General features: G+C 44.7%; 2 protein-coding genes and 1 long non-coding RNA gene across 20 annotated transcripts in view; 2 read left to right on the top strand and 1 right to left on the bottom strand.

The window, feature by feature from the left end:
* Nucleotides 1-271: 271 nt before the first annotated feature.
* On the top strand, nt 272-4,865 carry LOC307205246 (uncharacterized protein; the record flags this gene model as incomplete). Of its 6 annotated transcripts, none has more annotated exons than XR_013833950.1 (9): nt 273-1,830; nt 2,105-2,221; nt 2,549-2,645; nt 2,803-2,886; nt 3,118-3,221; nt 3,543-3,587; nt 3,738-3,827; nt 3,930-4,012; nt 4,738-4,865. XR_013833950.1 is itself a non-coding variant. In XM_079957440.1 (7 exons), the coding sequence occupies 5 exons, from the start codon at nt 2,553-2,555 to the stop codon at nt 4,744-4,746; spliced, it is 321 nt and encodes a 106-aa protein (XP_079813566.1). In that variant the 3' UTR covers nt 4,747-4,865. The 6 variants fall into 6 exon arrangements, 2 of the variants coding, with proteins under 2 accessions (XP_079813566.1, XP_079813565.1); XR_013833951.1 differs by lacking the exon at nt 273-1,830 and adding an exon at nt 1,846-1,968 and having other exon boundaries at nt 3,536-3,587; XR_013833949.1 differs by lacking the exon at nt 3,118-3,221 and having other exon boundaries at nt 272-1,830; nt 3,536-3,587.
* A 4,543-nt stretch (nt 4,866-9,408) lies between these two features.
* The window catches only part of CLIP1 (CAP-Gly domain containing linker protein 1), a 106,006-nt gene continuing 88,545 nt past the window's right edge, over nt 9,409-26,869 (bottom strand). For 10 of the 13 annotated variants that reach the window (XM_079957743.1, XM_079957744.1, XM_079957745.1 and 7 more), the window contains 6 exons: nt 26,449-26,469; nt 21,392-21,509; nt 19,632-19,782; nt 17,669-17,718; nt 12,494-12,618; nt 9,409-11,265 (listed from right to left, as the gene is read on the bottom strand). In XM_079957743.1, coding sequence (XP_079813869.1) covers nt 11,043-11,265; nt 12,494-12,618; nt 17,669-17,718; nt 19,632-19,782; nt 21,392-21,509; nt 26,449-26,469 — 688 coding nt within the window. In that variant the 3' untranslated portion in view covers nt 9,409-11,042. The remainder of the gene's footprint in view (nt 11,266-12,493; nt 12,619-17,668; nt 17,719-19,631; nt 19,783-21,391; nt 21,510-26,448; nt 26,470-26,869) is intronic. The other 3 variants (XM_079957742.1, XM_079957739.1, XM_079957738.1) reach the window with 1 other exon arrangement.
* Nucleotides 12,625-14,868, top strand: LOC307205461. Its single transcript, XR_013834018.1, has 2 exons — nt 12,625-13,875; nt 13,906-14,868. It is a non-coding gene; the product is annotated as an uncharacterized lncRNA (long non-coding RNA).

Genomic DNA, 26,869 nt, shown 5'->3' on the forward strand with positions numbered 1-26,869 from the left:
ATCTGATTTCTTTCCGCAGGGCCTGTAAGACAGAGTTGTTCCGCCTGGCCTTTGGCTTGGAGCCAATTTGATTCCCTCCCTCCCTCTCTTTCTTTTTTCCCTTCCTTCTCCTCTTGCGATGAGGCTACAATTTAATATTTTAATGTTTCAATATTTTAATGTTGTATTTTAATCTTGTTTTTAAGTTGTATTCATTCATCTTGTTTTTATTATTGCTTGTAAGCCGCTCTGAGCCCGGCCTTGGCTGGGGAGGGCGGGGTATTATTATTAGCACGTTTCTCCCTTGCGTCCTGAGTTCGAGTGTCTTCAAAGCCCATGACACCTTTGGTCAAGGCTGTTCTCCAACTGGAGCGCTTGCAGGCCAGTGTTTCCCAATTGTCGGCGTTTATACTCCATTTTTAAAGATTTTCCTTGAGACAGTCTTTAAACCTCTTTTGTAGGCCACCAGCATTACACCATCCATTTTTAAGTTTGGAATCGAGTCGTTGCTTTGGAAGACAATAGTCAGGCATCCGAACCACATGACCAATCCAACGAAGTTGGTGTTGAAGAATCACTGCTTCAACACTGGTGATCTTTGCTTCTTCCAGGACACTGGTATTAGTTCACCTGCCTTCCCAAGTGGTGTGTCACATTTTTCAGAGACACCATTGCTGGAATCTTTCAAGGAGTTAGAGATGGCGTTCACAAGCGTACAGCTGGGTTGGTAGTTCAAGACCTTGACTGAAACCTAAAAGACTAGTTTCAATGGACCAAGAATGGTTTTCATGGCTGGTTCTGACTTTCCCCTTTTCCCAGTGGGAATTCCTACTTGTAGAGCAGAGGCCACAGCTGGTCAGCAGCTGCAGTGCCTGTGTGCTTTGTTCTGTTGTTGTTGTTGTTTAGTGGTTTAGTGGTGTCCGACTCTTCGTGACGCCCTGGACCCGAGCACGCCAGGCACTCCTGTCTTCCACTGCCTCCCGCAGTTTGGTCAAACTCATGTTGGTAGCATTGAGAACACTGTCCCGCCATCTGGTCCCCTGTCGTCCCCTTCTCCTTGGGCCCTCAGTGCTTTGTGCTGGAGGGCACTGTTTCGTGGCACTCACTGGTTGCTATTGGACAGTTCTTTGGATAGTCTGAGCAGATTGGTTGAGCGAAAGGCTCAGCCTTCATTAGGGCAAATGTTCTACCCTTATTTATGGGAGCCTTTGGAATAGAAAAAAGAAAGGACTGTGTCAGGATGTGTTTTGTGGGGAAATTGCAGAAGTGAAGATGTTGATTTGGGGTACGGAGGGGGGTATGGTGCCTGCTGGAGGGGGAAACCCCCTGCCACCCTTTCCAAAACTTCCGGTAACAATGTTAAGAATGACCCAAAGCTCTCCCCTCTCCCTATTTCTTTCATTTGCTTCATGGAATTTATACACTGCTTGACTGCATGAATGAGGGGACCGGGCCCTCTGGGTCCTGGCATGCCGTAGCGCTTGGGACCTCCTTTCTCTCGCTGCCAGCCCTTCATGCTCTGGGCTGCCTCTTTCAGACTCTGATGATGCCCCTTCAGGTCACTGAACTGCAGAGAGATGGAAGGAATTGGTCGTGATGGGCAGACAAGGATTGATTAGGCTCCACATATGTATTTCTGTTCTGCAAATTCGGCAGTGGTTCACTGTTTTCTCCAGATGCCCCTCCTCACACACAAACACCCCCCAAGAATTGGAGCGGCCGGCGTCTGAGTTGCTCTTTCCGCTCATCTCTTCTAGGATCAGGTGCTTAAGGCGCCTGTTCAGACGCTGCCACGTCTGATGCCAAGTCTGGTGGCCCCCCAGCAAGACCCAGAGCAGCCTGTGGCGCCAGGTGAGCAAGTGGCCCTCCTTTTTGGACAGAGGAGGGCAGGGATGGGCATGGGGGGCAACTAGTCCAAGGATGCAAAAGAGGACTCACCTGTTCCCATGTCCTTCTGTTTGATGCGGTTCCGCATCCCAGCCCCAGGGGGTGAGTATTGGAGAAAACAAGAGCAGGGACTGGATCCCTCAGACCTGCCCCCCCCCTTTGCCCCCCACTCTGCACTCTCAGATGCGGAGAAGCCCTCCCTTCATGAGGAACTGACAGCCTGACTTTTGCATTTCAGCTGCTGGAGGATGAACAGCTCTACCTCCTGGGGGCCATCAAGAGCTGCCAGGCAGCTGAGCTCAGGGGGCTGCAATCCCTGAAGTGCTCCAAGCAGGAGACGGCCCAAGCCATTCTGGTGAGTGATGGGGGGTGTGGGTGGAAAGGGTTGTGCATCTGCGTAGAGGAAGACCCTGCTGGCTTAGGGCATGGGGTTGCCATTCCCCTGCAAAGCCAAGCCTGGTGTTTGGGGTCAGAGCTGATTTTCCTCCTCTGTTCTCTTCCGGGACATCTTGGGGCCCTTGGGGCACTTCAGAGATCGCCCCCTGACCCTGGCCCTTGCCTTGGAGTGGTGTCTTTGGCGTGGATGGGGTTGTGGGTGGGGGGCAGAACTCCAGGGGGAAAGAGCAGGCGGGAGGAAGAAGGGGCAAGGGAGACTCTAACCCCCTCCCTTTCATCTCTGCAGCACCATGAGGCCCAAATTCAGCTGCGATATGATCAGTGCGATCCTGCACAGGACGTTGGAGGCCGTGCTGAATGGGGCTGAGGAGGAGGAGAGAGAAGTATGTCCTTGGTTTTGACTTCCCTTCACAGGCTCTTTCTTCTTCTTTGTCACACACTTGCAGAATCCAACCCAGCATTCACACTCTCTTCTCTCTTTCTTCACACACTTGCAGAATCCAACCCAGCATTCACACTCCCTTCTCTCTTTTCCCGCAGGAACTGAAGAGGCACTTCCGGCTCCTGCTGGGGAGTCTCCTTATGGAAGCCCCCAACCCTGGCACCCTCCTCCACCTTCTCAGCGTAAGTGTCCCAATGGCATCAGGGGTGGTTTTAGGGTTGTCCCCCCCATCTCTTACCCAATGGACTGCCCCATTTCTGGGGCACAGAGCCTGTTTGGCCCCCAATTTGGTCCAAGACCAAAGCTGGCAAACCCTCATGGTCCAGAAGTGCCAGGGACTCCGTGGTGGGGGCAGTGGGGGCTGCTTTGGCCCAGACTGGCCCCTGACTCTGAGATGCTCTTTCCTCCTGCAGGACCTCCAAGGATATGCCCTGGGGAAAGTGGGGAGGCTCAAGAACTAGCGGCCAGCAGCATTTCCTTGCTGCTGGCCGTTGCCCGGAAATACCCCAACCTCAGAGTAAGTACCTTGCCTTCTTCTATTCATTTCTTTGGTTAATTTCAACCCCCCCCCCCAAAGATCACATCCCCAAGTGATCTTTAGCGCAGATGATGCGGGGTGTGTCCCTGGGGGCCAGGATGAGGCCAGAGGCTTTTCCTGCCCCCTTTCCTGCTGCTGCCCTTCCACCTCTGCCCAGGAGGCTGCAGGGCCCAGGGAGGTCCTCTGGAACAAGGGATTGGGCCCAAGACAGAGGGAGACCCATCCTTCCTGATTTGGTGCTGTTTCTGTGCTCTCTTGCTCCCATCTGACCCCGATTTTTCTTTCCTCTGCAGATGACAGTAGTTTGGCCGGACCTGGCTTGCTTCTGCCTGAAGCCGGAAGAAGGTAAGCCCCACACTTTGGAGACAGCAACCTTTGACTAAAGGCCTGTGGGAAAATCTCATTTTCATTTTCATTTTCATTTTCATTTTCATTTTCATTTTCATTTTCATTTTCATTTTCATTCTGTTCTCATTCTCATTCTCTTCCATCCAGATGACATCATCATTGAAGATTTATAGGTACTGCGGACCTCGGGCTCCACTGGACACCCGAGAGAGGCCAGCATCCAAATGCACTCAGCAGGTAAGACTTTCTCAGAAGCCCATCTGTAGTTAGAGATGCCCTGTTTCATCTGTGAGAGAAGCAGGCACTCCTGGTGACCTGCTTACCTTTTTTCTCTTGCAGGTGACAGAACGATGCCGGCAAGACCTCCTTCTCCATCTTTTTATGGCAGCAGAAGGGAAGCAGTGGCTGTGGGACCAGATCAGGTAGGGGGAAGCTGCCTTGTGGGGACAGAGGCTAAGGGGTGGAACGATGTCATGGACTGGTTGGGCACAGAGGAATGGTGGGAGGAAGCAGCTGGAGAAGCAGGAAGGGAAGACGTCTCAGAGCCCAGGGAGTGGAGGTAGTGGAGGGGGCACAAGGAGCAGCAGTCAGAGGGAGAAGAGGCCGGGGAACCAGGGGAGGGAAGCCAATGGGTCTCAAACCCTCGGTGAGTGAGGGACTTTCCCCTGTGTCAGAAGACAGGCTCCAGCAGATGGAGCGGACAAGATCCAGAGAAAGCTGTTTGTGCACGTGCCGTAGAGGGAAGCCAGGGGCCGATCGGGCTCATCCCCCTGGAAGGGAGCCCATCGAGGAGAACTCTGATTCTAAACCTCCACTGCCTCATGGGATGGCTTCAGGAGAAGAATAGGCTCCAGAGTAAACCCTACACAGATGCAGAGTGGAGTCGCTAGGATGGTTGGGTGACATTTTGTAGGCCTCCTTCTGGCAACTCCTGCAGCCCAGCTGGTGCCTTATGCCTTGCGCCTTGCTCCTCTTTCCTTTGGACCACCTCAGGGAGGCCAAGGGGGGGGGGGCTCTGGGCACAGGGTTGACACCTTTGTTTTGACAAAAGACAGGACAGGGCAGGGGACAGAGAAAGATCTGAAAGCTGTTAACATTATCTTGCCTCAAAAGATCTCACAGAATTTTGGGTTTTTCCATTCCTTAGGTTATATGATCTATTCCCTGTGTAACTCCACATGTCAAGAAGAAAAAGAACTGGAAGAGAATGGAATAAAAATAAATATTTTTTAATGGATTTTGAATAAATGCACAATAAATTGTTACTGTTTTGAATTTCATTGTGTTATTGTCTTCCATTGATCTGGACACTTTTGTTGTTGCAGCCTGAAATAGCATTAGCATTTTTTGCTGCTGCATCACTCTCAGGTTGATTCATATTAAGCCTGTGGTCCACTAAGATCCCTAGATCCTTTTCCCTACCAGCAAACCAGTGTCCCTCATCTTTTATTGGTGCAGCTGCTTCTTCCTGCCAAAGTGCAGAACCTTAGATTGGCTAGAAATCCTCTTTGCTCGCCTTCAGGGTGTGACCATGTCACAGTCAGTGTTGTGGTAGCTCCGTGTGGCATTAACACAGTTCAGTGCAATTGCCTGGTGACAATCCAGTCCAGCTGGTGCCAGGGACCTGAGATCAAAGATGTCTCCAGGACACTGAGTGTTTTGCCTTGGTAGAGCATACCATGTTCGTGACATAGAGGCTGTGGTATGAGCACAGTTCAGGTAGCCTTTGTCCGTTCTTGTTCAGGTCCCAATACCAAGGGGCCTCTGCAGTTATGCCAGCTGTGATGAACTCTTTCAGCAGGAATAGTAATAGTAACAATAAGAATAATTTTATTATTTATACCCCCCCCCCCCAATCTGGTTAGGTTTCCCCAGCCACTCTGGGCAGCTCCCAGCAGAACACTAAAAACAGAATAAAACTTCAAACATTAAAAACTTCCCTAAACAGGGCTGCCTTCAGATGTCTTCTAAAAGTCAGAGAGTTATTTCTTTGACATCTGCTGGGAGGGCGTTCCACAGGGTGGGCGCTACTACCGAGAAGGTGTTTGCAAGCTCAAGACATCCTGGTCTAGTTCCTCGCAGAACTTGTTCTTGATCGGTGTATCAGAGCACACATCTGTGGAGCGTAGGGGGCATATGCCATGATTTATTGGCCCATAGATGTCTTTGTGGCTTTAAGGAAACTCTGTGCATCATGAGTGTCAGCTAAGTGCTGGATCTCTTGAGCTTTTTTTATCCTCCAGGTGTTCTTTAGTTCTCTGGTTCTTCTTTGAACCTCAGCCTTAGCGTTGGCATAGGTTTTTTTCTTAGTAGCGCAGTTTCTATCTCTTTGCCAGATCTGAAAGGCCTTCCTTTTCTTGTCAATAATGTGTTCGATCTCACTGTCATTCTCATCAAACCAGTCCTGGTGTTTCTTGGTTTGGTATCCAATAGTTGGTTCACCGGCTGCAATAATGGATGTTTGTAGCTTGGTCCAGTGTTCCTCAATGTTATCAGGGAATTCCGAAAGCAGATGGTCCTTAAGAGTCGTTTGGAAGCAATCCCGCTTAATAGGATCTTGAAGGGCTTGAGTGTTCATTTTGTTCATTTGAATGTTCCTTTTGCGCCTTGGTTTCCTTCCTTGAAGCCTGCGTTGAGGATAGCCATCGTGGAGCATAATAACCGGTGATCTGTCCATCAGTCGTCAGCACTCGTCATAGCTCTGGTAAGGAGCACATCACGGCGATCTTCAGCTCAGACAATTACATCGTCTGAGAGATGCCAGTGGTTCAACCGAAGGTGCCAGTGAGATGCACCAAAGCCTTCCTTGTCAGCCCAGAGAGGTAGGCAGGGTTGAAGAACCACATCTGACCACAGGTCTCAAGGTGGATCTCTTTCTGGGCTGCCTCTGAAGGCAGTTCAGAAGCTTCAGCTGGTGCAGAATTCAACAGCCCACATGGCTCACTGAGGCAAGACGGTTTGAGCATCTCAACACCCATCCTGGCCCGACTGTTCCAGCTGCCAGTTAGCTTCCTAGCCCAATTCAAAGTGCTGTTTTTGACCTATAAAGCCTTAAATTTGACTCAGGACCGCAACCCCTGAAGGTTGGCAGCAAGAGAATGGGCCACAAGACTATTGTGGTTTTTGTTGAAAGGATTAATATATTTGGAAACTGAGAGATTGATGTATTGTTTTATTGCGCATTATTGCCCTACCATGCTCTGCTGTTCTAATGCTGTTGGGATGATGGACATGTTCACTGTGCAAAAGTGGTGCAGAAATAAAGCTACAATCTATGTGCCTGTGTACACTTGCACAGGTAGGTGTGTTGCCACCCAGGACCACCCCCCTGCCCATCTGCAGTTGAAACTCCTGGTATGGAACTGGCTGTGGAAGCAGCCAGATGTTAGGCCCCAGAGGCCAGGAGTCTCTTTGTGGGCAGAACTTGTCAGGTCCAAGCAACCTTGCACACCTCCCGTCAGCAGAGGGTGAGCTGAGACTAACAGATGGGGGGAATACACTCTGTGATCTCACTGGAAGGACAGATCCTGAAGCTGAGGCTCCAATACTTTGGCCACCTCATGAAAAGAGGAGACTCCCTGGAAAAGATGCTGATGTTGAGAAAGATTGAGGGCACAAGGAGAAGGGGATGACAGAGGACGAGATGGTTGGACAATGTTCTCGAAACTGCAAACATGAATTTGACGAAACTGAGGGGAGGCAGTGGAAGAGAGGAATGCCTGGTGTGCTCTGGTCCATGTGATCACGAAGAGTTGGACATGACTAAACAACTAAACAACAACACACTCTGGTCTCTCTTTCACACACACAAGGCAGGCTTGAGAAACTAGCTCCCCATGTAAGGCATAGAATTCAAAGCCATATTTGTAAATATTAAGAAAATGTAAGTAAAGAACCATTTTTTTTCTGCTTCCCAATGGGACGTGTCTTTTATTTACTCTTTTAAGCAATGATAGTGATGTGTGAATGAGACATAGGTGGTGGAGGAAGGATTGGTTAGATCCAGCTTCCAAGTTTTTAACTCTGCTATATAAACTATAAGCCAGTTTTATTTTTTAAAACCCAAGAGAATTTGCACAGATGTTGTCTCTTACAGCTTGTAGTGCTGGTGGCAGATGCAGAAGGCACTGGGGAAGCAAAAGTATTAGAAACCTCTCCCTTCAGCATGTCACAAAGTCTCCAGAGCTTGTGTTACTGAATATGTGTCTAAATGAGAACCAGGACTAGGTGGATAAACCACTAACTGGATTTCTTTTAGTGGCAGCACACAGAGTTATAGCCACATTCTGGAAGGACTTAAAAGGTGTGAACTTGAATGCTGGGTGAAGAATGTGGTGTATGGCCCTCATGGAAAAGCTGACTGACAAAGTAAGACTGGCAGAGGAACGAAGCACAAATATACCTTTGCCTGAGAGGGGTAGAGCTTCATTTTGTTTACAAATTCTCCAGAAAACCAAAGACCAGTTTCAGAGGTTTAAACTAACTTGTGGATCACTTAATAAAGAAGATGTGTACCATTGCAAGTTGTGGTTTTAATACGAGAATTCAGGTTTTAATAATGTATTTTGGGGGTATCTAGGGAAATTAAAAAAACTTTTCCCCAGCTGTCAGATGCTTCAACTGCACTGGAGTGGTTATTTTTCTAATGAAAAAATATACACATATAAAATCAACTCAATAAGATAACTATATATATTATAAAGTGCAGTTATAATATATAAACTATATATATTATAAAGTGTATATGTTCGCACACAAAGTTTAGAAATAACCTTATTCTTTTTAAAAAGATCTGCTGCTAGTTTCATTGGATTGGGGCATCTGAGCAACTAGGTTTCAACCTTACTTTCTTAATGTTGCTTCTCTGAAAAAATCTGTTTTTCTTTGGAAGGATAAGAAAATTGCCATGCATGCAACACATTTTTTTCCATGTGGCATGTACTGAAAAGTCATAGATGAAGACAGCAGTAGTAGTAGGGAGAGTGAGTGCAGTTACCTGCTATTAAACAGATACAGAAGTATGATAAATTGTCTAAGGCAGTGCCAAGAAGATACACTGGTTTGGTATATCCATAAAATAAGGGCTGGGAACATTGGATAGAATGCCTGAGTCATAAATGGTGTCAACATGTGCATTGTAGGGGAGGGGATGATATAGGCCTACTTTTGGGAAGTCATCAGGTATTGGAGCAGGAAAACATTTTCCCGATTCTAGGTTCAGATGTCTTATAAAGGGTTCACATCATGGTATTTCTTGCTCCTACTGGAACCTTAAGCGGCTAGCTTCCCACCTCTCTCTTCCCACCTCTTATCAGTGCAATCTGATGCATGTCTACTCAGAAGGAAGTGCTACTGCATTAATGGGGCTCACTTCCAGGTAAGTGTGTATAGGACTGCAGTTTAAAACTCTCAAAGGTTTGTCTTAGAGCAGGGATAACTGACCTGGGACTATCCAGATTTTGCTGGGAGTTGGGAGTCCAACAACATCTAGAAGGCACCTGGCTACCTACACCTGCCTGAGACACAAGTAAGAACACTTGCTTCTCACACCCAAATTTCCCTTAGCAAACCTGATGAAAAACCATTGCACCCTAATAAGATGATAAAAAACATGTTTAGCATTAAGTGATGACGACAAACAAAAAGAGCAGAACCTGTCACAGAGCCGACTTAACACTTTCTTGGGCATGGTCCCAGTTCAACCTGTGCATTGCAGAATTTTTATTTGTTTACTTACCCACTTATATGCCCAAATGGCTTGTAAGCAGTTTGGCATTCTGGGTTTTGTAATCTCAAAGAAAAAGAAAAACAACACAGGTGACAAGAGAATAACCGTTTTATTAAAGCTACAGTACACTCCGTTTAGTTTAATACTGATTTCCCTGCTTTTTTCCCTAACCCTTTTATACATTCATTACTCCAAATTTCCAACAATTACATTAAATTGTACTCATATGCCAAATACTGTCTGTAATCTGGAGGAAAAATACATCAGAGGTGCGCATATATATATATATATATATATATATATATATACACACACACACACACACACACACACACACACACACATACACACACACAAAGTTATACAAGAGTTAAATTCCTCTAATGTACAGAGAGCAGGGAACATATAGCTTCTCTTTTTTACATTTGTTTTTGAGACATTCAAAAGAAGAGAGACCTAAACCAGCTTAAGCGGTGTCACCTTGACTTGGGTTCAGTGGCCCACAGCATTAACTCCATCAGAAATTTTACATCCACTTCAATGCATGGCACGATTTCACCCATAACAGCACAAGCCTGTTGGTTTTACATTTTCTTCATTTCATATAAGTTTTTTTTTTTTTTTTGCTTCTTAGAAAATTCATAATTCTTAAATATTGAATTTTCTGTTTTACATTCATCTGGAACTAAATTCAGACCAAGGGGGAAATAAATAAATTATTTGTTCAGTTAAAAAGTCTTGATTTGTGAATGGGCTTTAATAAAAACCTTTTACAGGATACAAATTTGCTGATTTTTTTTCTTTTTTTGCAAACACACACAAAATAAACTCAGTCAGAAAAAATCTCCCAAGATTGAGGCTATCTAAAGTTATTAAATCAAGTGACTGTGCTGTGCACAAAGGTCCTCTGAGGAGTTCAGATGAAAAGAAGCACTAAAGACAACAATAATTTTTCAAAATATAAACCTTTTTCTTAAATATATTTATATATGTACTTATTATGTACAACTCTACAGAAGCTGAAAGAACGTGGAAAGGGAGGTCCGTCCATGTGCGCAGCTTAGAGGCTTTGTTATAAAAAGTTTCTGCACAGTAGCTTGTTGGCTTACCTGCTTCATGATATTTTTCTAAACAAAATTTCACACCATTAAGAAATCTTGCTGAAATAAAGGCACTACTGATCTCTAGGTAGTGCACCAGAGCTCACATATTCTTTGAACAAGAGATAACTGAGCAGTTGAAAATAATAAAGAAGAGCTCATCTCTTAACTCATTCCAGTGTTGAAAACTTTACAAAATCTAAAAACGTACAACTGCAGCTTTAAGAGCATAGTGCAAATATGAAAATTAACAGCATAATTTTAAGGTCTTTAAATAAGCTAAAACATAACTAGAGTGTTGCTGTTTCCCCCTAACAGCTAAACAACATGACATATGGGAAGTTCCTCTTTAAAGATAATGCAAACCCAGAAGTTGGAAAAGAAAATGGCAGCAATCTGCCTAGTAAATTATTTATTTCTATTTTCATTTAACCTAGGGCGGTATAAAGTTATTTTGCTATGGAAGACCAAAATATCTCTATGTCTGTTGGTTGTGAAGAGGTGGGGGAGGGCAAGGGTGGCTGTCCTTTTCTTTCCGGCACCATCAGCCCCTCAATGGCTGGGGGTGGACATGGTCCGACTAATGCACAGAGCAAAGTTTCTTTTCCCTGGTCCTCTCCTGCATCAGAAGGTCTCGTCGTCATTGCAATTTGTAGCCCAGTGCCCAAACACTTCGCAGATTTCGCAATAGGGGCGCTCTTCCTTTCGGCTGCCATGGTAAGTCGAATGTGGAGGTTCGTCTAACGCCTGTGCTTGAGTTGGACAATCTTCAGTGTCATGGAGATCAAAACAGTCACAAATGTCACAGAAAAGGCGAGGCTTCTTCTTGATTTGGTTTTCTTCCTCACTGCCAAGATCAAAATTTGATATGTAAGACTAGAATTTCATTTTGTTTTTACGGAGAACAGTGATTCTAAAGAGACAGGAAATCTATAGGAAATAATAATAATAATAATAATAATAATAATAATAATAATAATAATAATAATAATAATAATAATAATAATTTATTTATACCCCGCCCATCTGGCTGAGTTTCCCCAGCCACTCTGGGCAGCTCCCAATTGAGTGTTAAAAACAATACCGCATTAAATATTAAAAACTTCCCTAAACAGGGCTGCCTTAGATCAAAACACTTCCTGCTTTTGAACTGATTTGGGAGGGTTTGGGCCAGCAGGCAAGATCATCTGCCTTTTGCAGAAGCTTTCCACACTTTACCTTGGAAACCTACACAGAAATACATTACTGCTTGTTGTGAACTGCAGAGATTTCTCATATCTCAATGTATTTGCAGGGGGGGGGGGGTAATAGGGATACAAACAGTCTGAAATTCACACCAAGGTTTTAGACTAATTTAAAAGAGGATTGTCCCATGTCCTTGACTAGTCTAGGAGTCATTCACTAAAGAGAAACAGGGTTAAAATCTTAAATGTCTATATCCTTGACAATTGTGGGTCAAAGTTTCAGCGAGTCTCAGATGGGGTAGCTGTTAACTCACTTCCTGCCATCTGTATGTGGGAATCAAATTCACTGGGCGGGAGGAAGTCAAAGCTCTATCCACACTGGCACCATGAAAACAGTGGCTTAATCATGACACTCAGCTTAGTAAAGATGAACAGTAAATAAAGGTGCATGATGTGAATTAGTAGTGACATAGCCATAGCATTTAAAAATCCTTTCTGGGCACTCAGAGGTTCCTCAGAAGCTTACCAAGTGTTTGTCAATTAGAAGGTCAATACTGGTGAAGTAACTCCCCAAAGACAGCCTGCCCACCATAACTGTGTGATGCACAGTTGCAGGGAGGCCCTGGGGGTGTCTGAGGTCATCTCTCAGTTGACCTAGTGGCCATGGGGAGGTCTAAAATGCTCACTCTGTGAGCCCCATGAACGGAGTGTGCACTCTGCAGATGGCCCAGGATCCTCTGCAGTGCCAAGGTTCTTCAATAGGGTTACTTGCAAGTATACAGTTTGAAAACCACAGTAATACTTCAGGAATTTCTGGCTGGCATTTGATGAGGCCAGTTCAACAGCCTCAATTCTAAAATGCTACCAAGATTTCCAGCTGATATAACCAACCTGTCATAATTAATAGCTTCTTCCTCATTGCCGTTGAGTGCTGCCTCAGACATCATTTCCACTTTCAATTTCAGTTCTTCGTTTTTCCTTTGAAGATCCACGATCACTGAATTTAGAAAGTCAATCTGAAGGGTACATGGTGGAAGAAAGAAGAGACAGGATTATAAACTCAGAATATTTAAGTTGAAGGTTTTAAAAATTACAGCATGTGATGTAAGCAATGAATAGGGCAGAAATTGGGCACAGAAAGAAATTGTGCTGACTTAATTTATACATAGATAGAATGCTTGTAACTTTTATTTTTAAACATATAACACTTTTAAGCATTAAACAAATATTAATAAACCTCATGGTATGTAGAGGAGTGAATTATCAGAGCTGGAAAACCGTAATGCACAGGATAGCAATTCTCTTAGATAAACATGTTTTGCTCTGATGACCTGTTTCTAGTATCATGACAGATTCTGTTTCCATTTTCTCAACACTATGCATAATTTTATACTCCCCTATTGTGCTCCCTCCCTTGTTTCTAAACCAAACGAAAAACCTTTCATAAAGGGGAATTTTTCCAGCCCCCTGGAACATTTTCCAGCCCCCTGGTTGTCTGCTTCTGGGTCTTTTCTAAGGAGACCTGTCAACTTATCCTGTGATAGCTAAGCTCACTCGGGAGTCTTTGGAGAGGGACTTGATCAAACCTTCCAGTATACACTCCATATGCTTAGAGAACCAGATGCCTCTGAGAAGGACATCAGCAGGGGATGAAGGCAGCAGCCCGGGACACAGAGGCTCCATGGAGCCACCATGACAAGGAGCTGCTTCTGCTCTTCACAAATCTCTCTAGTCACCCAAGTCACTGACAACCACTGTGTCTTGATTTAGTGAATTCCATAAATTCTGCAGTGTATGATGTAATTTCTTTTGTCTGTACCGAATCTACTGCCAATTCATTTTACTGGATTACCCCATATTCAAATCTTATGGAGCATGGAGGATCCCTTTCCCCACACACTATTTATTCACTCTTTCCACAACATACATAAACTTACAGACCTCTGTCACATCTTCTGTTAGTCACCTTGTCTTTAAACCAGGGGTAGCTAAACTTTTTTGGGCCATAAGCAGCATTGACCAACAATCCTGAGAGCTGAAGTGTAAAAGTGGATGTGGCCAATTTTAATTTTTGTATGACTGGCGAGCCACAAAAAAAACTTTTGGCATCAAAGAAACTATGGGAGCACTCAGCAAAATAGAAAAGAAAAATGTAAATGATTTTTTTTTAATTACTGGGATACTTTGGGGGCAAAAAGAAAAGTGTTTCGCATCAGAAGACCTGTGGGAGCACCCAGGAAAAAACAGAAAAGTGTGTGTGTGTGTGTGTGTGTGTGTGTGTGTACCTGGTCTTTGTGGGGCAGAACAAGGCTTTTGGCATCACAGCAGGGGAGCACTAAAAGCAGTCAAAGCTTGGCTTTAAGAAGGTAATTTATATTTTTTTAAAAAAATGACTAATTTTTGTTTTGGGGCCAAAAAATCCATTTGCTTAAATTAAAAGCCCCCAAAGCTGCAACCTTTTTGTGTCGGAGAATTCCCAATATTTTTTAAAAAACTGCCCCTTGTTTATTCCGATGGGTCTCCCCCCCCCCATGATATCTCTTTGAATATATGACACCCCCAAGTACTGTCCTCTGGCAGATTTCCTTAATAGTTAACCCTGGTGGTTCAGTATCCCAAAGGCTGGCTCACAACACCCAGGGTATCCTTCTAGGACAGGGGTCAATTTATTCATGTAAAAGTTCCCAGAACAGTGCAGGTTTCCTCCTTTACTTGGGTACAATCAAGGGGTGGTCCAGGAGAACAAAACCCTGGGTCTTCTGCATGGGTCCTGTCTCTCTGGGTTGTTTTATATACAGTTTACGCTGCCCTGCAGGACCACTGGGTGCACTGCAAAGTGCGACTGCAGCCACCTGCACTGGGTCTAGAAAATCCTGTGGGCACCCCATAGCTCAGGGTAAGCTCTGGAAGTAAGAGCTGGGGTTTACCCCCCACCCTGAAAGTGGCCCTAAATATGCATCTATCCATATCAATTAGTGTATGCCATTTTTCTGCAACCTTGTGCCATGGGCCTGTGCCCCTAAGCTTGAATAGCTAGCACCCGTCTGTCTCTTTGCACTAAAGAGAGGACTATTCCTCTTACAGAAGGCAAAGCAGAGGAGAACTATGGGGCAGCTGCACAAGGGATAAGACAGTGAGAACTGCCCACAGCAAAAAGCTTGAAACTGACAAAGCTATTTAAAAAAGGAGAGAAAGTGGAAACAAACCATATGCTGATTGGAGAAAAACGTTCCCAGAGGCAGATGAAAGCAAGGGAAGGTGGGGGGGGAAGAGAAAGCAAGCAAGCATTAGTATGTTAATTATACTATAGTTATAATTAAGCCTATGTGAAGTGTATTACACTGAAGAAGTCCCAGCAGATGCAATATCTAAGCTTGCCCTTCCAACCTTTTACCCCAGTTTGGGTGATGAAGCTGCAGCCTGGAAAATGGGCTTTCCAGGGATTTCAGGAGGGTCTCTCTTCCCAGCGCAGCTGCTCTCTCTCTGCTCTGCAGAGCTGGGCTTCTCTAAAGGTTCAATTAACTTTCCACACCGATGGGGACGAGTGTGCTCTTTGTCCCTGAGTCAGCAGGAGACCATTGTGTATCGGTTTATTCTTCTTGTGTGGTGTGTCAGACCCTCAAAGTGTTCCTATTTTCCAGGGATGTCCCTGACTTAGAGAAGCTGCTCCGGTTTCTGATTTGATCCCGGAATGTCCCACTTTTCCTTGGGATGTCCCTATTTTCATTGGAGAAATGTTGGAGGGCAGGGAGATATGTGACCCCCCAAGCTGAAGGCAATCCTGTATAAGGAAGGGTTTTTTTTAATGTTTAATGTTTTATTATGTTTTTATATATATGGGCAGGTGCCCAGAGTGGCTGGGGCAACCCAGTAAGATGTATGGGGTATAAATAGTAAGATTATATGGAATGGGATGTCCCTATTTTCATCAGAGAAATGTTGGAGGGTGTGTGTGAGCCCTGAGTCTGTGTGTGCATGTCGGCCTTTGTGGGTGTGTGTGTGAGGGAGACAGTGGGATACAGTCACTCTTGCTGTATCCAAAAAAAGAAGCCTGTAAAATCTGCTGAGCTGGTAGCTATCAGTTCCTAATGAAACTCATCACTAGGCTGGGTGATATTAGGTTTTTAACGTTGCGGTGCATCACCAGTCAAACATTGTGGTTTGGCGATATACAGTACCACAATGCTGAAAAAAAGCTGCATTGGCCCCATCCCTTGAGGTGCTGGGTAAACTGCCACAGCTCTCACCACAGGAGCTGAGGCTCTTTCACCCCAGAGCCTTGCAGGTCGGGGCCAATGCAGCTGGCCTAAGTCCGCTGCTCAGCTTGTGGGCAGGCTCCCGCCTGACAGCCGAGTGAGCCAGACCACGCCCCAAGATGGAGGGAGCCCGGACAGGCTCTGCCAGCAGGGCTCCTTTGCCTTTGCTGGCAATGGGAAAGGGGCAGGCCAGCAACCTCCTTCTCCTTGGAGAAAGAGGCCGCTTGCTTGCCCCCCACCCAGCTGAGGGAGCCCCAGTCCTTCTCCCGTTTGCGCACTAGCAGCTGGGGAGTGGGAGCAGTTAAGGAGCGCCCCTACCCCACCAATGTATCGTGCAAGCTGGTGGTGGGTCCGGGGCTCCATAAAACTTCTTGGCTGAGGAGAGCCAATGAGGAGAGGACAGCTGGCTCTCCTCAGCCAAGCAGTTTAATGACGCATAGGGAGGAACAAGCTGTCTTGGAGCCTCACTGATGCAGCTTGATTCTCCCTCTGTGCTGGTATGAGGGACCAACCATGATGTCGGTTTCACTCAGTGGTATATGGCTGGTGAAACCGCCGTGGCTCCTGAGTCGCACTGCCTCCAGCACCCGGTTACTGCTTGTTTCTCCTTTGCTGTGCTGGGTGCTGGAGGGGCTCAGGAGCAGCGGCAGTTTCACCAGCCATATACCACTGAGTGAAGTCACCATCGCGGTCTGGCCCTCATACTGGTCCTGGGCAATATGTCAATATATCACCCAGGCCTACTCACTGCCTTTTACCTAAGACAGATGCTTGGTAGTCAGTCTGCTCTGATTTGCAGCAGCTCTGCAGAGCCTAAGCCAATGATGGGTGCAGGGAGCTGGACCCAGGACCTTCTCCATGCCACAAAAGTGGTCTGTTGCTGAGCTGCGGCCCCTCCTCATTCCAGTATGGGTGGAAAGGATCCATCATAAAAGGAATCAGGGTGCAGTGATTTTGCATATTATGGGGCAGGATTAGAAACTGATATGGATATGTTCTACCCGGACACTGAGGTCCAGCGCCGAGGGCCTTCTGGTGGTTCCCTCACTGCGAGAAGCCAAGTTACAGGGAACCAGGCAGAGGGCCCTCTCGGAAGTGGCACTCGCCCTGTGGAACGCCCTCCCACCAGATGTCAAAGAGAACAACAACTACCTGACATTTAGAAGGCATCTGAAGGCAGCCCTGTTCAGGGAAGCTTTTAATGTTTGATGCATTACTGTATTTTAACATTTTGTTGGAAGCCGCCCAGCCAGATGGGCAGGGTATGTATGTATGTATGTATGTATGTATGTATGTATGTATGTATAAATAATTATTATTATTATTATTATTATTATTAGGTTTTGGAGGCAATTTATAATGTCTGATAATGCAATAATTCTACTCAAATACTTTCTGATCTGAGAAACGACAAATCTCACTGCTGATGTTAGGCCCAGCTCTTATTCCTGAGACATAGATTAAGTCACTGGGCCCAGAGAAGGGTCGGAAGGGAAGAGACGTGGTTCCACTACCAGAAATTAAGTACACCTGAGCAGCTCCCACATCCAGCCATACCTTATTCACCCCCACCAGTGGCTCATCCTTCACTCAGCCAGACAGGCACCCCCATCTCTGGGATGCTGCCCTGCCGATCGCTCTTTCACAGGTTGCTTTTCTTTACGCAAAGTAAGACATCATTTTTCTTCCCCCCCATGAGAAACAAATGAGGTAGAAGTCATCCCATGTTAATCGTACGCGTAACCAACCCGTGAAATGCTGCTTTGCAACTGTCTATTTCTGCATGGGGCCAAGAGGGTATAAGAAATACCTGGCTTTCTTGGTTATTTTCATCCTGGAGGGCATCACTGGCTGAGTCATCTTAGAAAAGTAGAAGAAAAAAACACTTATGAAAATATTTCCAGCAAATAATCATTACTTATGTGCTGATACAACTAGAATTTAGGAGAGAACCAGGGGGGTGGGGAGAAAAATGGAGAGATATGAGAGAGGGAGAGAAAGAAAAGGAAATCTGGCCTCATATCTATACTCTGATTAAAACTTCCAGATTGGAGTAATGTAGTGAGCTGTACCTAAGACTGCCCCTAGAGGCTACACAAAATCTTCATGCCTGCTTTGAAACTGTAGCGTGGGTTACTGGTCTGGTTCTGAGCACATTTCAAGCTCCTCATTCTTACCTTTAAAGCTCAAAATGGCATGAAGGGACTAGGATACTTGGTTCTGCAAGAACCTGCCCATATATTAGGACAATGTTTGAAAACCCTACTCCAAACCTCTTGCCTTCGGAAGTGATGTCTGGGGTGACCAGGGAATACTCTGCCATCTTTATTGAACCATGTAAAGACTTTACAAGGTTTTATTTTAGATCTTTTTTAAACCTGGTGCTCCATATGTTTTTATTTGATTCCTCAGCTATAAAATGCTGCATTCTGCGACTTATTTTTCAAAGTATTTTGAAATCATAATCAGATCTCAAAGTGATTAGCTTACTAGAGTGAGTTAACAATAAATAAAATACAATTTTTGTTATAAGTGAACTTGATTGTTCAAGGAAAAGTAAAAGCACCAATTTAAACCACACACAAATCCCATATTCCTTTTAACAAAGGAGCAAATGCAGCAAAGTTGGAGTGATTTTGCAAAAGGAACATGGTTGAACCAGAAAACAGTTCTGGCTGCAAGTGATACTCTTGATGCAAACCCAAGTTGGTCTACAAGTTAGTACTGCAGAGCATATTACATGGTGGGTGGTGTGGTGGTGAAAGGACTTAAACACAGACATGCAACAGGAGTGATGCATTGGATGGCAATATGAGGAAAAAACACTCCTCCCCAATTATCTGAAACCATATTATCCCATCTCTCTGTTAAATGAATTTACTAGGTGCATGGAGTCTCATGCTACTTAACAGTATGGCAATATCAGCATTAAACTGATAATCAAAGTCTCTGACTATTGAATGCCTTGCTTATTTCTGAGGGTGCTTTGATAAATGAATATGGGCACCATTATTTCAGGTTCCAGAGTTTTAAAGCCTGCAAGTTATAAATCTGAAACCAGATGCCTTCAAATCTATTGTTTGAAAATCCATGCATGAACAACTGAAGTAGCCCTACTTTTCTAAGGCAGGGAACTGACCAGCAGTATCATTATGCCAATAGGTGCAAATGTACATGTGACAACCATACATTCTGAGCAGTTTATTCCATGTTTACATGCTCACTGTGGCAACCCTTGGGAGAATGGTAATCTGTGTTCGCTCTCCAGTTAGAACAGGAGATGGTCATGGTTGCAGAGTGGACATCTGGGAGGGAAGGGAATTCAGGTCTATAAATTACACATCCACTCAAGTTGTTAAACTACTACCATGTGGTAACATTCTCACTGTTGAGTGCAATATTAGGTTCAAAGGGCCTCTGAAGAGCTACAACCCCAAAGGGCTTCTCCTACTTTGTTTCCAAAGACACAGAAACATATTTGAGTACTACAGAATATAAGACAGTTATTTAGGATTCTGTTGCTGCTGGAATCCAGTGATGGCCCTTTCACATCCCAAAGGTTATCAAGCGGTAACACCAACCACCTACGTAATGTGGCATCTCACCCCTAACTGAACTAATAAGTCACTTAAGGGATGCAGGTTTTTACCACCACATGAAGGGACTTAACTCTGTCATCCGATGGGATCCGAGGTGCCATATACCCTGCAGCCAACTCACTTTCAGTGAGCTGCACAGTGAAGATACAGCAAGCAGACCAGAGCTGGTTTTACCTGAGGAGCCACGTGGCTGTTTCTGGCTCTCTCTGAGCTTCTGCTCCAGATTCTTTACTTTTAGTTCAAGTTTCAACTTATCAGACTCCAGAGACTGAACTACAGAATGCAAATTCCTGGCAGTGGCATTCTCTCCACGGAGCACGGTCACCTGCAAAAGGTAAACAAAGAGAGGATGTGGTGGCTCAGGGGAGGGAATCCTTTTCAGCCCGAGGGCCCCATTCTTTGGTGGGGAACCTTTCAGGATCCATAATCACTTTCTGCTACTTCCCTTTCCATGCCCACAAATACCTCTGCGCTCCTTTTTTTTTCTGGCTGTGTGCGTAAATATTTACGGAATGCTCCTGAACTAAGGAATATATACATACTTCTGATCCCTCAGATTTGAGCAAAATTTGAACATTGCACAAGGAAACTACATAAAAAAATTATACACCAGAAGTATTGAAAAGTGTGTGCTGAGAATTTACAATCGCTTTCATTTCTTTTTCAGCATGTTTGTAAGGGTGTTGTTGTTGTTTTTATTATTAATAATAATTTATTATTTATACCCCGCCCGTCTGGCTGAGTTTCCTCAGCCACTCTGGGCGGCTGCCAGTCGAGTGTTAAAAACAATACAGCATTAAATATTAAAAACTTCCCTAAACAGATGTCTTTTAAAAATAGGATAGATGCTTATTTCCTTGACATCTGGTGGGAGGGCGTTCCACAGGGCAGGCGCCACTATCGAGAAGGCCCTGGATCTCAGGCTGAACGATGGGGGTGGAGACCATCTTTCAGGTATAACGCTCCTTCAGGTGTTTCAGGAGCTTAGACTTTTATGAATATTCTTTTCTTCTGATCCCTCAGATTTGCACAAGAAAATTTAGAATTGCCTGACTGGGTGTTTCTGCACACTTCTTGGGTAGGGAAGTGGCTGCGCTGAGCCCTGCCAGGCCTACTCATACCTGTGACGGGCCCTCCTATGGCTGCCCCTCCCCAGCTGTGACGGACCCCACTGGGCCTCCTCTCGCCGCATGATGTATGAGCGCATGCCAGCCCTCCTCCCAAAGTTGGGCAGAACCCGGTGCATGTACGTGGGCAATGGACTTTGCTGCTGCGGAAGGAGAGCGTTTCCCGCAGCCATGATGGAGGCAAGCTGCGTGCCCGCCAGCCAGCTGGTTGGCAGGCGTGCAACTCCCCGCCCCCAGCTGCTGTGGGAGACGCACGCTCTAGGGAGCATTTCCCAAGGCAGCGTGGGGGGTGGGTGGGAACTGTGTGGAACCCAGTTCAGCTACTGATTGATTGATTGAGTGACTGCGGAAATGGATAAAAGCCCTCCAACCAAACAATGACTCTCATCAGTGCAGACAAGAATTTTTTTTAATTTTCATTTTTATCATCTACAATATTGTTTTATTTATTTCATAGTACAGTACATTGATTATTGTTTTCATTATATGGATAAATGGTCTTGTTAGATAGTAAAATTAATGTTAAATTGCTGATTTAGGGGTTGTTTTTAAAAGTCTGGAACGGATTAAACCATTTTGTATTAATTTCTATGGGAAAGCACGCCTTGGTTTAAGAACACTTTGGTTTAAGAACAGACTTCCAGAATGGATTAAGTTCATAAACCAAGGTACCACTGTATTTGAAAGGTTTTTTATATTGTATTTTTATATGTCTTATCCCATACCAGCCCACCTCATCACCCGAACTGAAGGGTATATTTTGCAAACCAGCTAAAAGTCAGCAGACGGTGCTTCTAAAAATAGTACCTCATTTCTGAGCTTTTCCAGTTCTTCGTCTTTCTCTGTGATCAAGGCACTAGTAATACTGATGGATTTCTGCAAGGATGTTCTTTCTTCATCAATTTCTTTTTTTAAGTCAGATTCTCTAAAAGAGAGAGTCAAACGGTTTCATGAGTTAGGTGAAGACTTGCTCCATTAGTATTGCTTAAAAGGCCAAGTTGGGCGGGGGGAAGAGGTGGATTTTTTAAAACTATTATAGAAGTTGAAAAGGTTCTTATCAGAAGTTTCAGTTCTAGCTTTGCTTACTGAGATTTAATACTTGGCAAAATTATTTGGGATTTTACAGCAGTAGAAATAAAGTGAAAAGTTTTACCTATATAGATTCATGCCAGAATCTGCATATCATTGTATCCATTTGAATTTAAAGAAAAATGTTAATAGGATTGGGAGATAGAAAACTGAAAAGGAGGGGGAAGGTTGCATAGAGTGAGCCTAATTTCAGACTTTTGTTACTTCTTGGAACCATTATTAACAAGCAACGAAAAGTGCATGCAAAGCTCAGTTACACAGCTGTCATGCAAAGCAGGGGTGAAGCTGGACTTATCAGTTGGTCCTCACTAATTTCTGTTAACATCCAAATTTCCAGAGAATGAACTTTTTGACCCAGAGTAACTGGGAGCGTATTAACAGAGGGTTGGTTGGTCTGTAACAAACTAAAACACAAATGTACAGTTCAAAGGGTTGTAAACTATTATTATTCAACATATAAAAACACTAAACACCTCTATTTTTTGCTTGCATTGCAACAAGTGGCTTCCTAAGCAAATAGCATGATAGATGGCTATGGGAAAAACCCACCAAGGAGTTGGCGGAGGGGCCTTCAGAACACTCTTGCCCAGCTGTGCGGCTGGAAGCTATTTACATTTGCCTACATCTTAAAATTGGTTTTGTAGCATTTGGATGGTGGTAGTGGTGGTGGTAATGTATACCTCTCTCAGCATTCAGGAAAGGCTTGGCAGCTGAGGCTTTAAAGACTTTCTTCTTAAGCATTTGACATCCACTAGTTTTGATAAGAAACTTTTAAAGATGAAGAAGGCAGTCTGAAAATCCAGGCACAAGCACTTGACGTAGCCTAAGTTTACTAAGGGAGCTGCCACTAAACAGGGAACTGGTGGAGAAAACAAAGTTGCCTTCAGATTTGTTAAGTCACTTGAAACACAAGAATTTAAATGCCTTGGCCTTCCAATATTTCTGCATCACTGACTCAACGCGTGAATCACAGTGGGCCCTGCCCTTCGTAGCAATTCTGACAGCCCCCTTGACTACTGTCTTCAGAAGGCCACAGGCCAGGACCATGACTTGGCTAAGAAGAGAGGAAGAGACACTTTGTGCAGTTCATTAAGGGCCCCTTCTGTCTTTTCCCCGACAATTCAAGCTGACTCCGCAGGGCTCCTTCATTGACCTTCTCACCACCACAGCGAGCAACTGCTGCTGCCAGGACTGGCCCTTCCAGGAGGCAGAGTGAGGCATTTGCTTGGGGGGGGGTGGCTTTAAATGTGTGCCATGTGGTCTGCCCAGCGGCCCCTAAGCTAGCTTGCTGCTCTGCGGTTCCACCATGAATGCTGAAGTAAGAGCCAACTACCAGTCTAGTCAGGTTTTGTGCACAGAATGGGGAATGCACCACCTTGCCCTTTGCCTCAGGCAGCAAAATGGCTTGGGCTGCTGCTGGCTGCTGCTCTTCCTCCCGCTTCCTTTCGGCCACCTGCTTGCCTGCCCGAAAGAGGCCTAATCGGCTGACAGGCAGCGGCCTCTGCTCCTGCCGCCTCTCATCCCCACGGCTGAGGGGCCAGAGGAAGAGGCAGGTGAACTGCCAAGAAGGCTGCCATGGTGAAGAGCCAAGGGGCTCGTGTCAATGGGTTCATACTGGGCCCTCAGCAGATGACCAACAATATCAACCCTTGAGGCAGGGCCCTGTTACTTTTCTGAACGCAGTCACAGAAAACAAGGCCTCTAAAAGGCGCACTCAAAATAATGGGATGCTACTGTGCAATTCCTACTTATTTAAATAGGGCCTGAATGGGAGACACTACAAATTGGTTCAATCCCTTTACTGGGAGAGTAGGCCTGTTTTTTGTTCTTGTTTTTAAAGACAGCCAACAATTGCTATTGGAGGAAACTAAAATCGAGCAGAGGTAGCCAGAGAAAGAGAGAGCAAGAGAGTATCTCATGCACATCCAGATGGAGCAAAATGCAAACTGAAGAAAGGGATAATCAATAGCCCTAAACCAAAGGTTGTTAAGTGTCCATGGTATCTACAGTTAGTGAGAACCACGATAACCAGCGGGTGAAATACAGCACAGTCCTTGCAGGAGCCCAAGAAATATGGCAAAAACAAACAAACAAACAACAGTGATAATACATCACAGAATTCTATCTGAAGTTATGCAGATGTTTAGTCTTAGTCATGGAAGCAGCAACTGGAGAATCTGGGATGTACAGACATGAAGGCACACACCACAGCTGGGTCAGGGTTGTTGTTTTTTAAGACAGAGAAGGAATTGAACAGAATCAAGCCACAGCCCCGAACAGCTGCCCAGAGTGTCTCTTCTAAATATCAGAAAGGCTGTCTTTTGTTCCAGAAAAGCTCCATGGCATTTAAGTCTGCCTTTGATTCTGCAGAATGCTTGTTGAGCACATGAGTGACAGCTCCTATATGTCAAGCATTGACCACTGGTCTGCTAAAACTAACAGCAGCATGCCTTGCATAATTACTGGGGCCGTCTGTGCATCACTGGGTATAACGCTGAACTGTGTGCATTCAGGGTATGTGCTTGAGTGTAAGTAAAAGTGTGTCCATATAGGTAAACTCTGCACACACAAAAAGCAAGTTGTATTCACAATATTGGGCTAGTTTTGCATCATTTTTGCACTGGCTTACACAATTTGAGAAGAAAGGAAATGGCAGGAGGACACAGAGAAGAGTATAAGCTTCTCCTGACAACCATGGGGACTAGGAACTTGATTGAAAAGCAGAAAAGAAGAGCCAGGATTATTAAGATGCCAGCCTTTGCACTAGACAGAAAACATTGTGTTTCGGTGTGTGTGTGAGAAATGCACCTAATTTTGGAGGTGTTCACAGCTTATCATGCAAACTGTTCTTCTGGCTAGTGACATTCCACACTTCCACATTTCACAAGCCCTTCTGCAAGTGGGAAAGCACATGGCCAGTAATTACTTGGGCTGCAGTGCTTAGTCAGTTAAAAACTGTGGACAGACTAAAAAGGTGCACACACGCACACACACAAATTTATATTATTATTTATAATACAACTACTTATGGAAGTGGCAAGTACCATCCTAACTGAGGGTCTCTCTCTAATGTGAGAGACAAGGGCAAATATATGCTTTTTCTAAGATGATGTACAGCTACAATGCATGCACACATCATCTAAAAAGCATGCTTTCTGCATCAGAGCATTTTTTTACACATATGAAAATTTAAGCAATTAACTAGAACCCATATAATTAATTAGGTAAACTATTTCAAATCAGGTGACAGGCCTAATATATACACATTTCAAATGCCCTTTCTTCTCAGACACCTCTCACATTTGTTCCCTTCCACCTTGACTTTGAAAAATGCCTCTTGCATACACCTCCAAACACTTCAACTGGATCTGCCAGCACAGAACCCCCATGATACATAACAGAGGCCCAGAACCATTGGGCTCTTAAAGGTAAAGGTAAAGGGACCCCTGACCATTAGGTCCAGTCGTGACCGACTCTGGGGCTGCGGCGCTCATCTCACTTTACTGGCCAAGGGAGCCGGCATACAGCTTCCGGGTCATGTGGCCACCATGACTAAGCCGCTTCTGGCAAACCAGAGCAGCGCATGGAAACGCTGTTTACCTTCCCACCAGAGTGGTACCTATTGATGTACTTGCACTTTGACGTGCTTTCAAACTGCTAGGTGGGCAGGAGCAGGGACTGAGCAACGGGAGCTCACCCTGTTGCGGGGATTCGAACCACCGACCTTCTGATTGGCAAGTCCTAGGCTCTGTGGTTTAACCCACAACGCCACCTGCGTCCCATCTTAGCATCAGGCAAAATGAGACAGTCCATACCTGGCCGCAGTAAGGTAAGGTACAGCAAATAATCATTTTATTATGTTTTTACTAACATAAGGGAAAATAGTCTTTTGGAAATTCTGCCTTGGCACCAAAATGCTTGAAAAACCTCTGCCAATATTTATCCTTGGGTTAAAAAATGTGGCCATTCTATGGTTAAATTGGAAGATGTGCTTTGAATGACAAACTATATACCGTATTTTTCGCTCTATAAGACGCACCAGACCACAAGACGCAGCTAGTTTTTGGAAGAGGAAAACAAGAAAAAAAATATTCTGAATTTCAGAAGCCAGAACAGCAAGAGGGATTGCTGCGCAATGAAAGCAGCAATCCCTCTTGCTGTTCTGGCTTCTGGGATAGCTGTGCAGCCTGCATTCGCTCCATAAGACGCACAAACATTTCCCCTTACTTTTTAGGAGGGAAAAAGTGAGTCTTATAGAGCAAAAAATACGGTATATTTCTATTTAGTTGTGTGTATGTGTATGTATGTATACACCCACACCCCCACACCCAGCAATTTGAAAGCTCAGTCATGCTGAGAAACCTCATCCGTTTTCTTGTAGGATGGGAGCACAGTTATTATCAACTTGAAAAGTATAATTTCATGGCTCAAAAGACCCATTTAACAACAGTTTCCAATTGGTTTATTAGGGCAGGGCTCATGACCATTTTGTACAGTAATTCCCATGTTTTGTACCAATTTTTTTTAGTGACATTTAAGGTTGCAAGGGGCTCACCCCACCAGAAGCATCTCCTGAGCAAGTTCCACTGAAATGAATGGGATTTGCTCCACCGAGTGAAGTAGATTTGTGCAGGAGACATTCTTAGTGGTTTGTGCCCAGAAGCAGCTACTAAATAGATCACATGGGTGACTCCAATAACCCCCAGCTAGAACCACACCCAGATTCTTCGCTTGCCACAAAAGAAACCAAGAAATTCAAATAATGAAGCAAGTACCTTAATGTGATACTGGGCAAGCTTTAAAAATGCAAGATAACAAGAACCACATGTTAGAAACATGGAAGAGAAATGCAAAATACAGTAAAGGAAGAACTAAATTTGCACTGAAGTGGATTCTGTTATTGTTGTAAAAAAAAAAAAGATTTAATACTGCTGAGTATTTTACGAAACAAAAAACGAAACAAAAAAGCAAGACACTAAGGAAACAAAAAGGCAGCCGAAAAATATGTACAACAATTTTTATTGGCAAGGAAAAAAAAGTTATTTATTGTAACGTGGATAGACTTTCTTTAGTCTTACCATTAAAGACACACAGATATAGCAAAGGAAGCAAGGGTAGGAAAGGGAAGAGAGAGGAGTGAAATGAGTATTGAGAAAATAGCGCAGGCTCAGAGACAAGTCAGACAGTTAGCAAATC

The sequence above is a fragment of the Podarcis cretensis genome (assembly GCF_951804945.1).
Source record: "Podarcis cretensis genome assembly, chromosome: 16".
Classification (NCBI taxonomy): domain Eukaryota; kingdom Metazoa; phylum Chordata; class Lepidosauria; order Squamata; family Lacertidae; genus Podarcis; species Podarcis cretensis.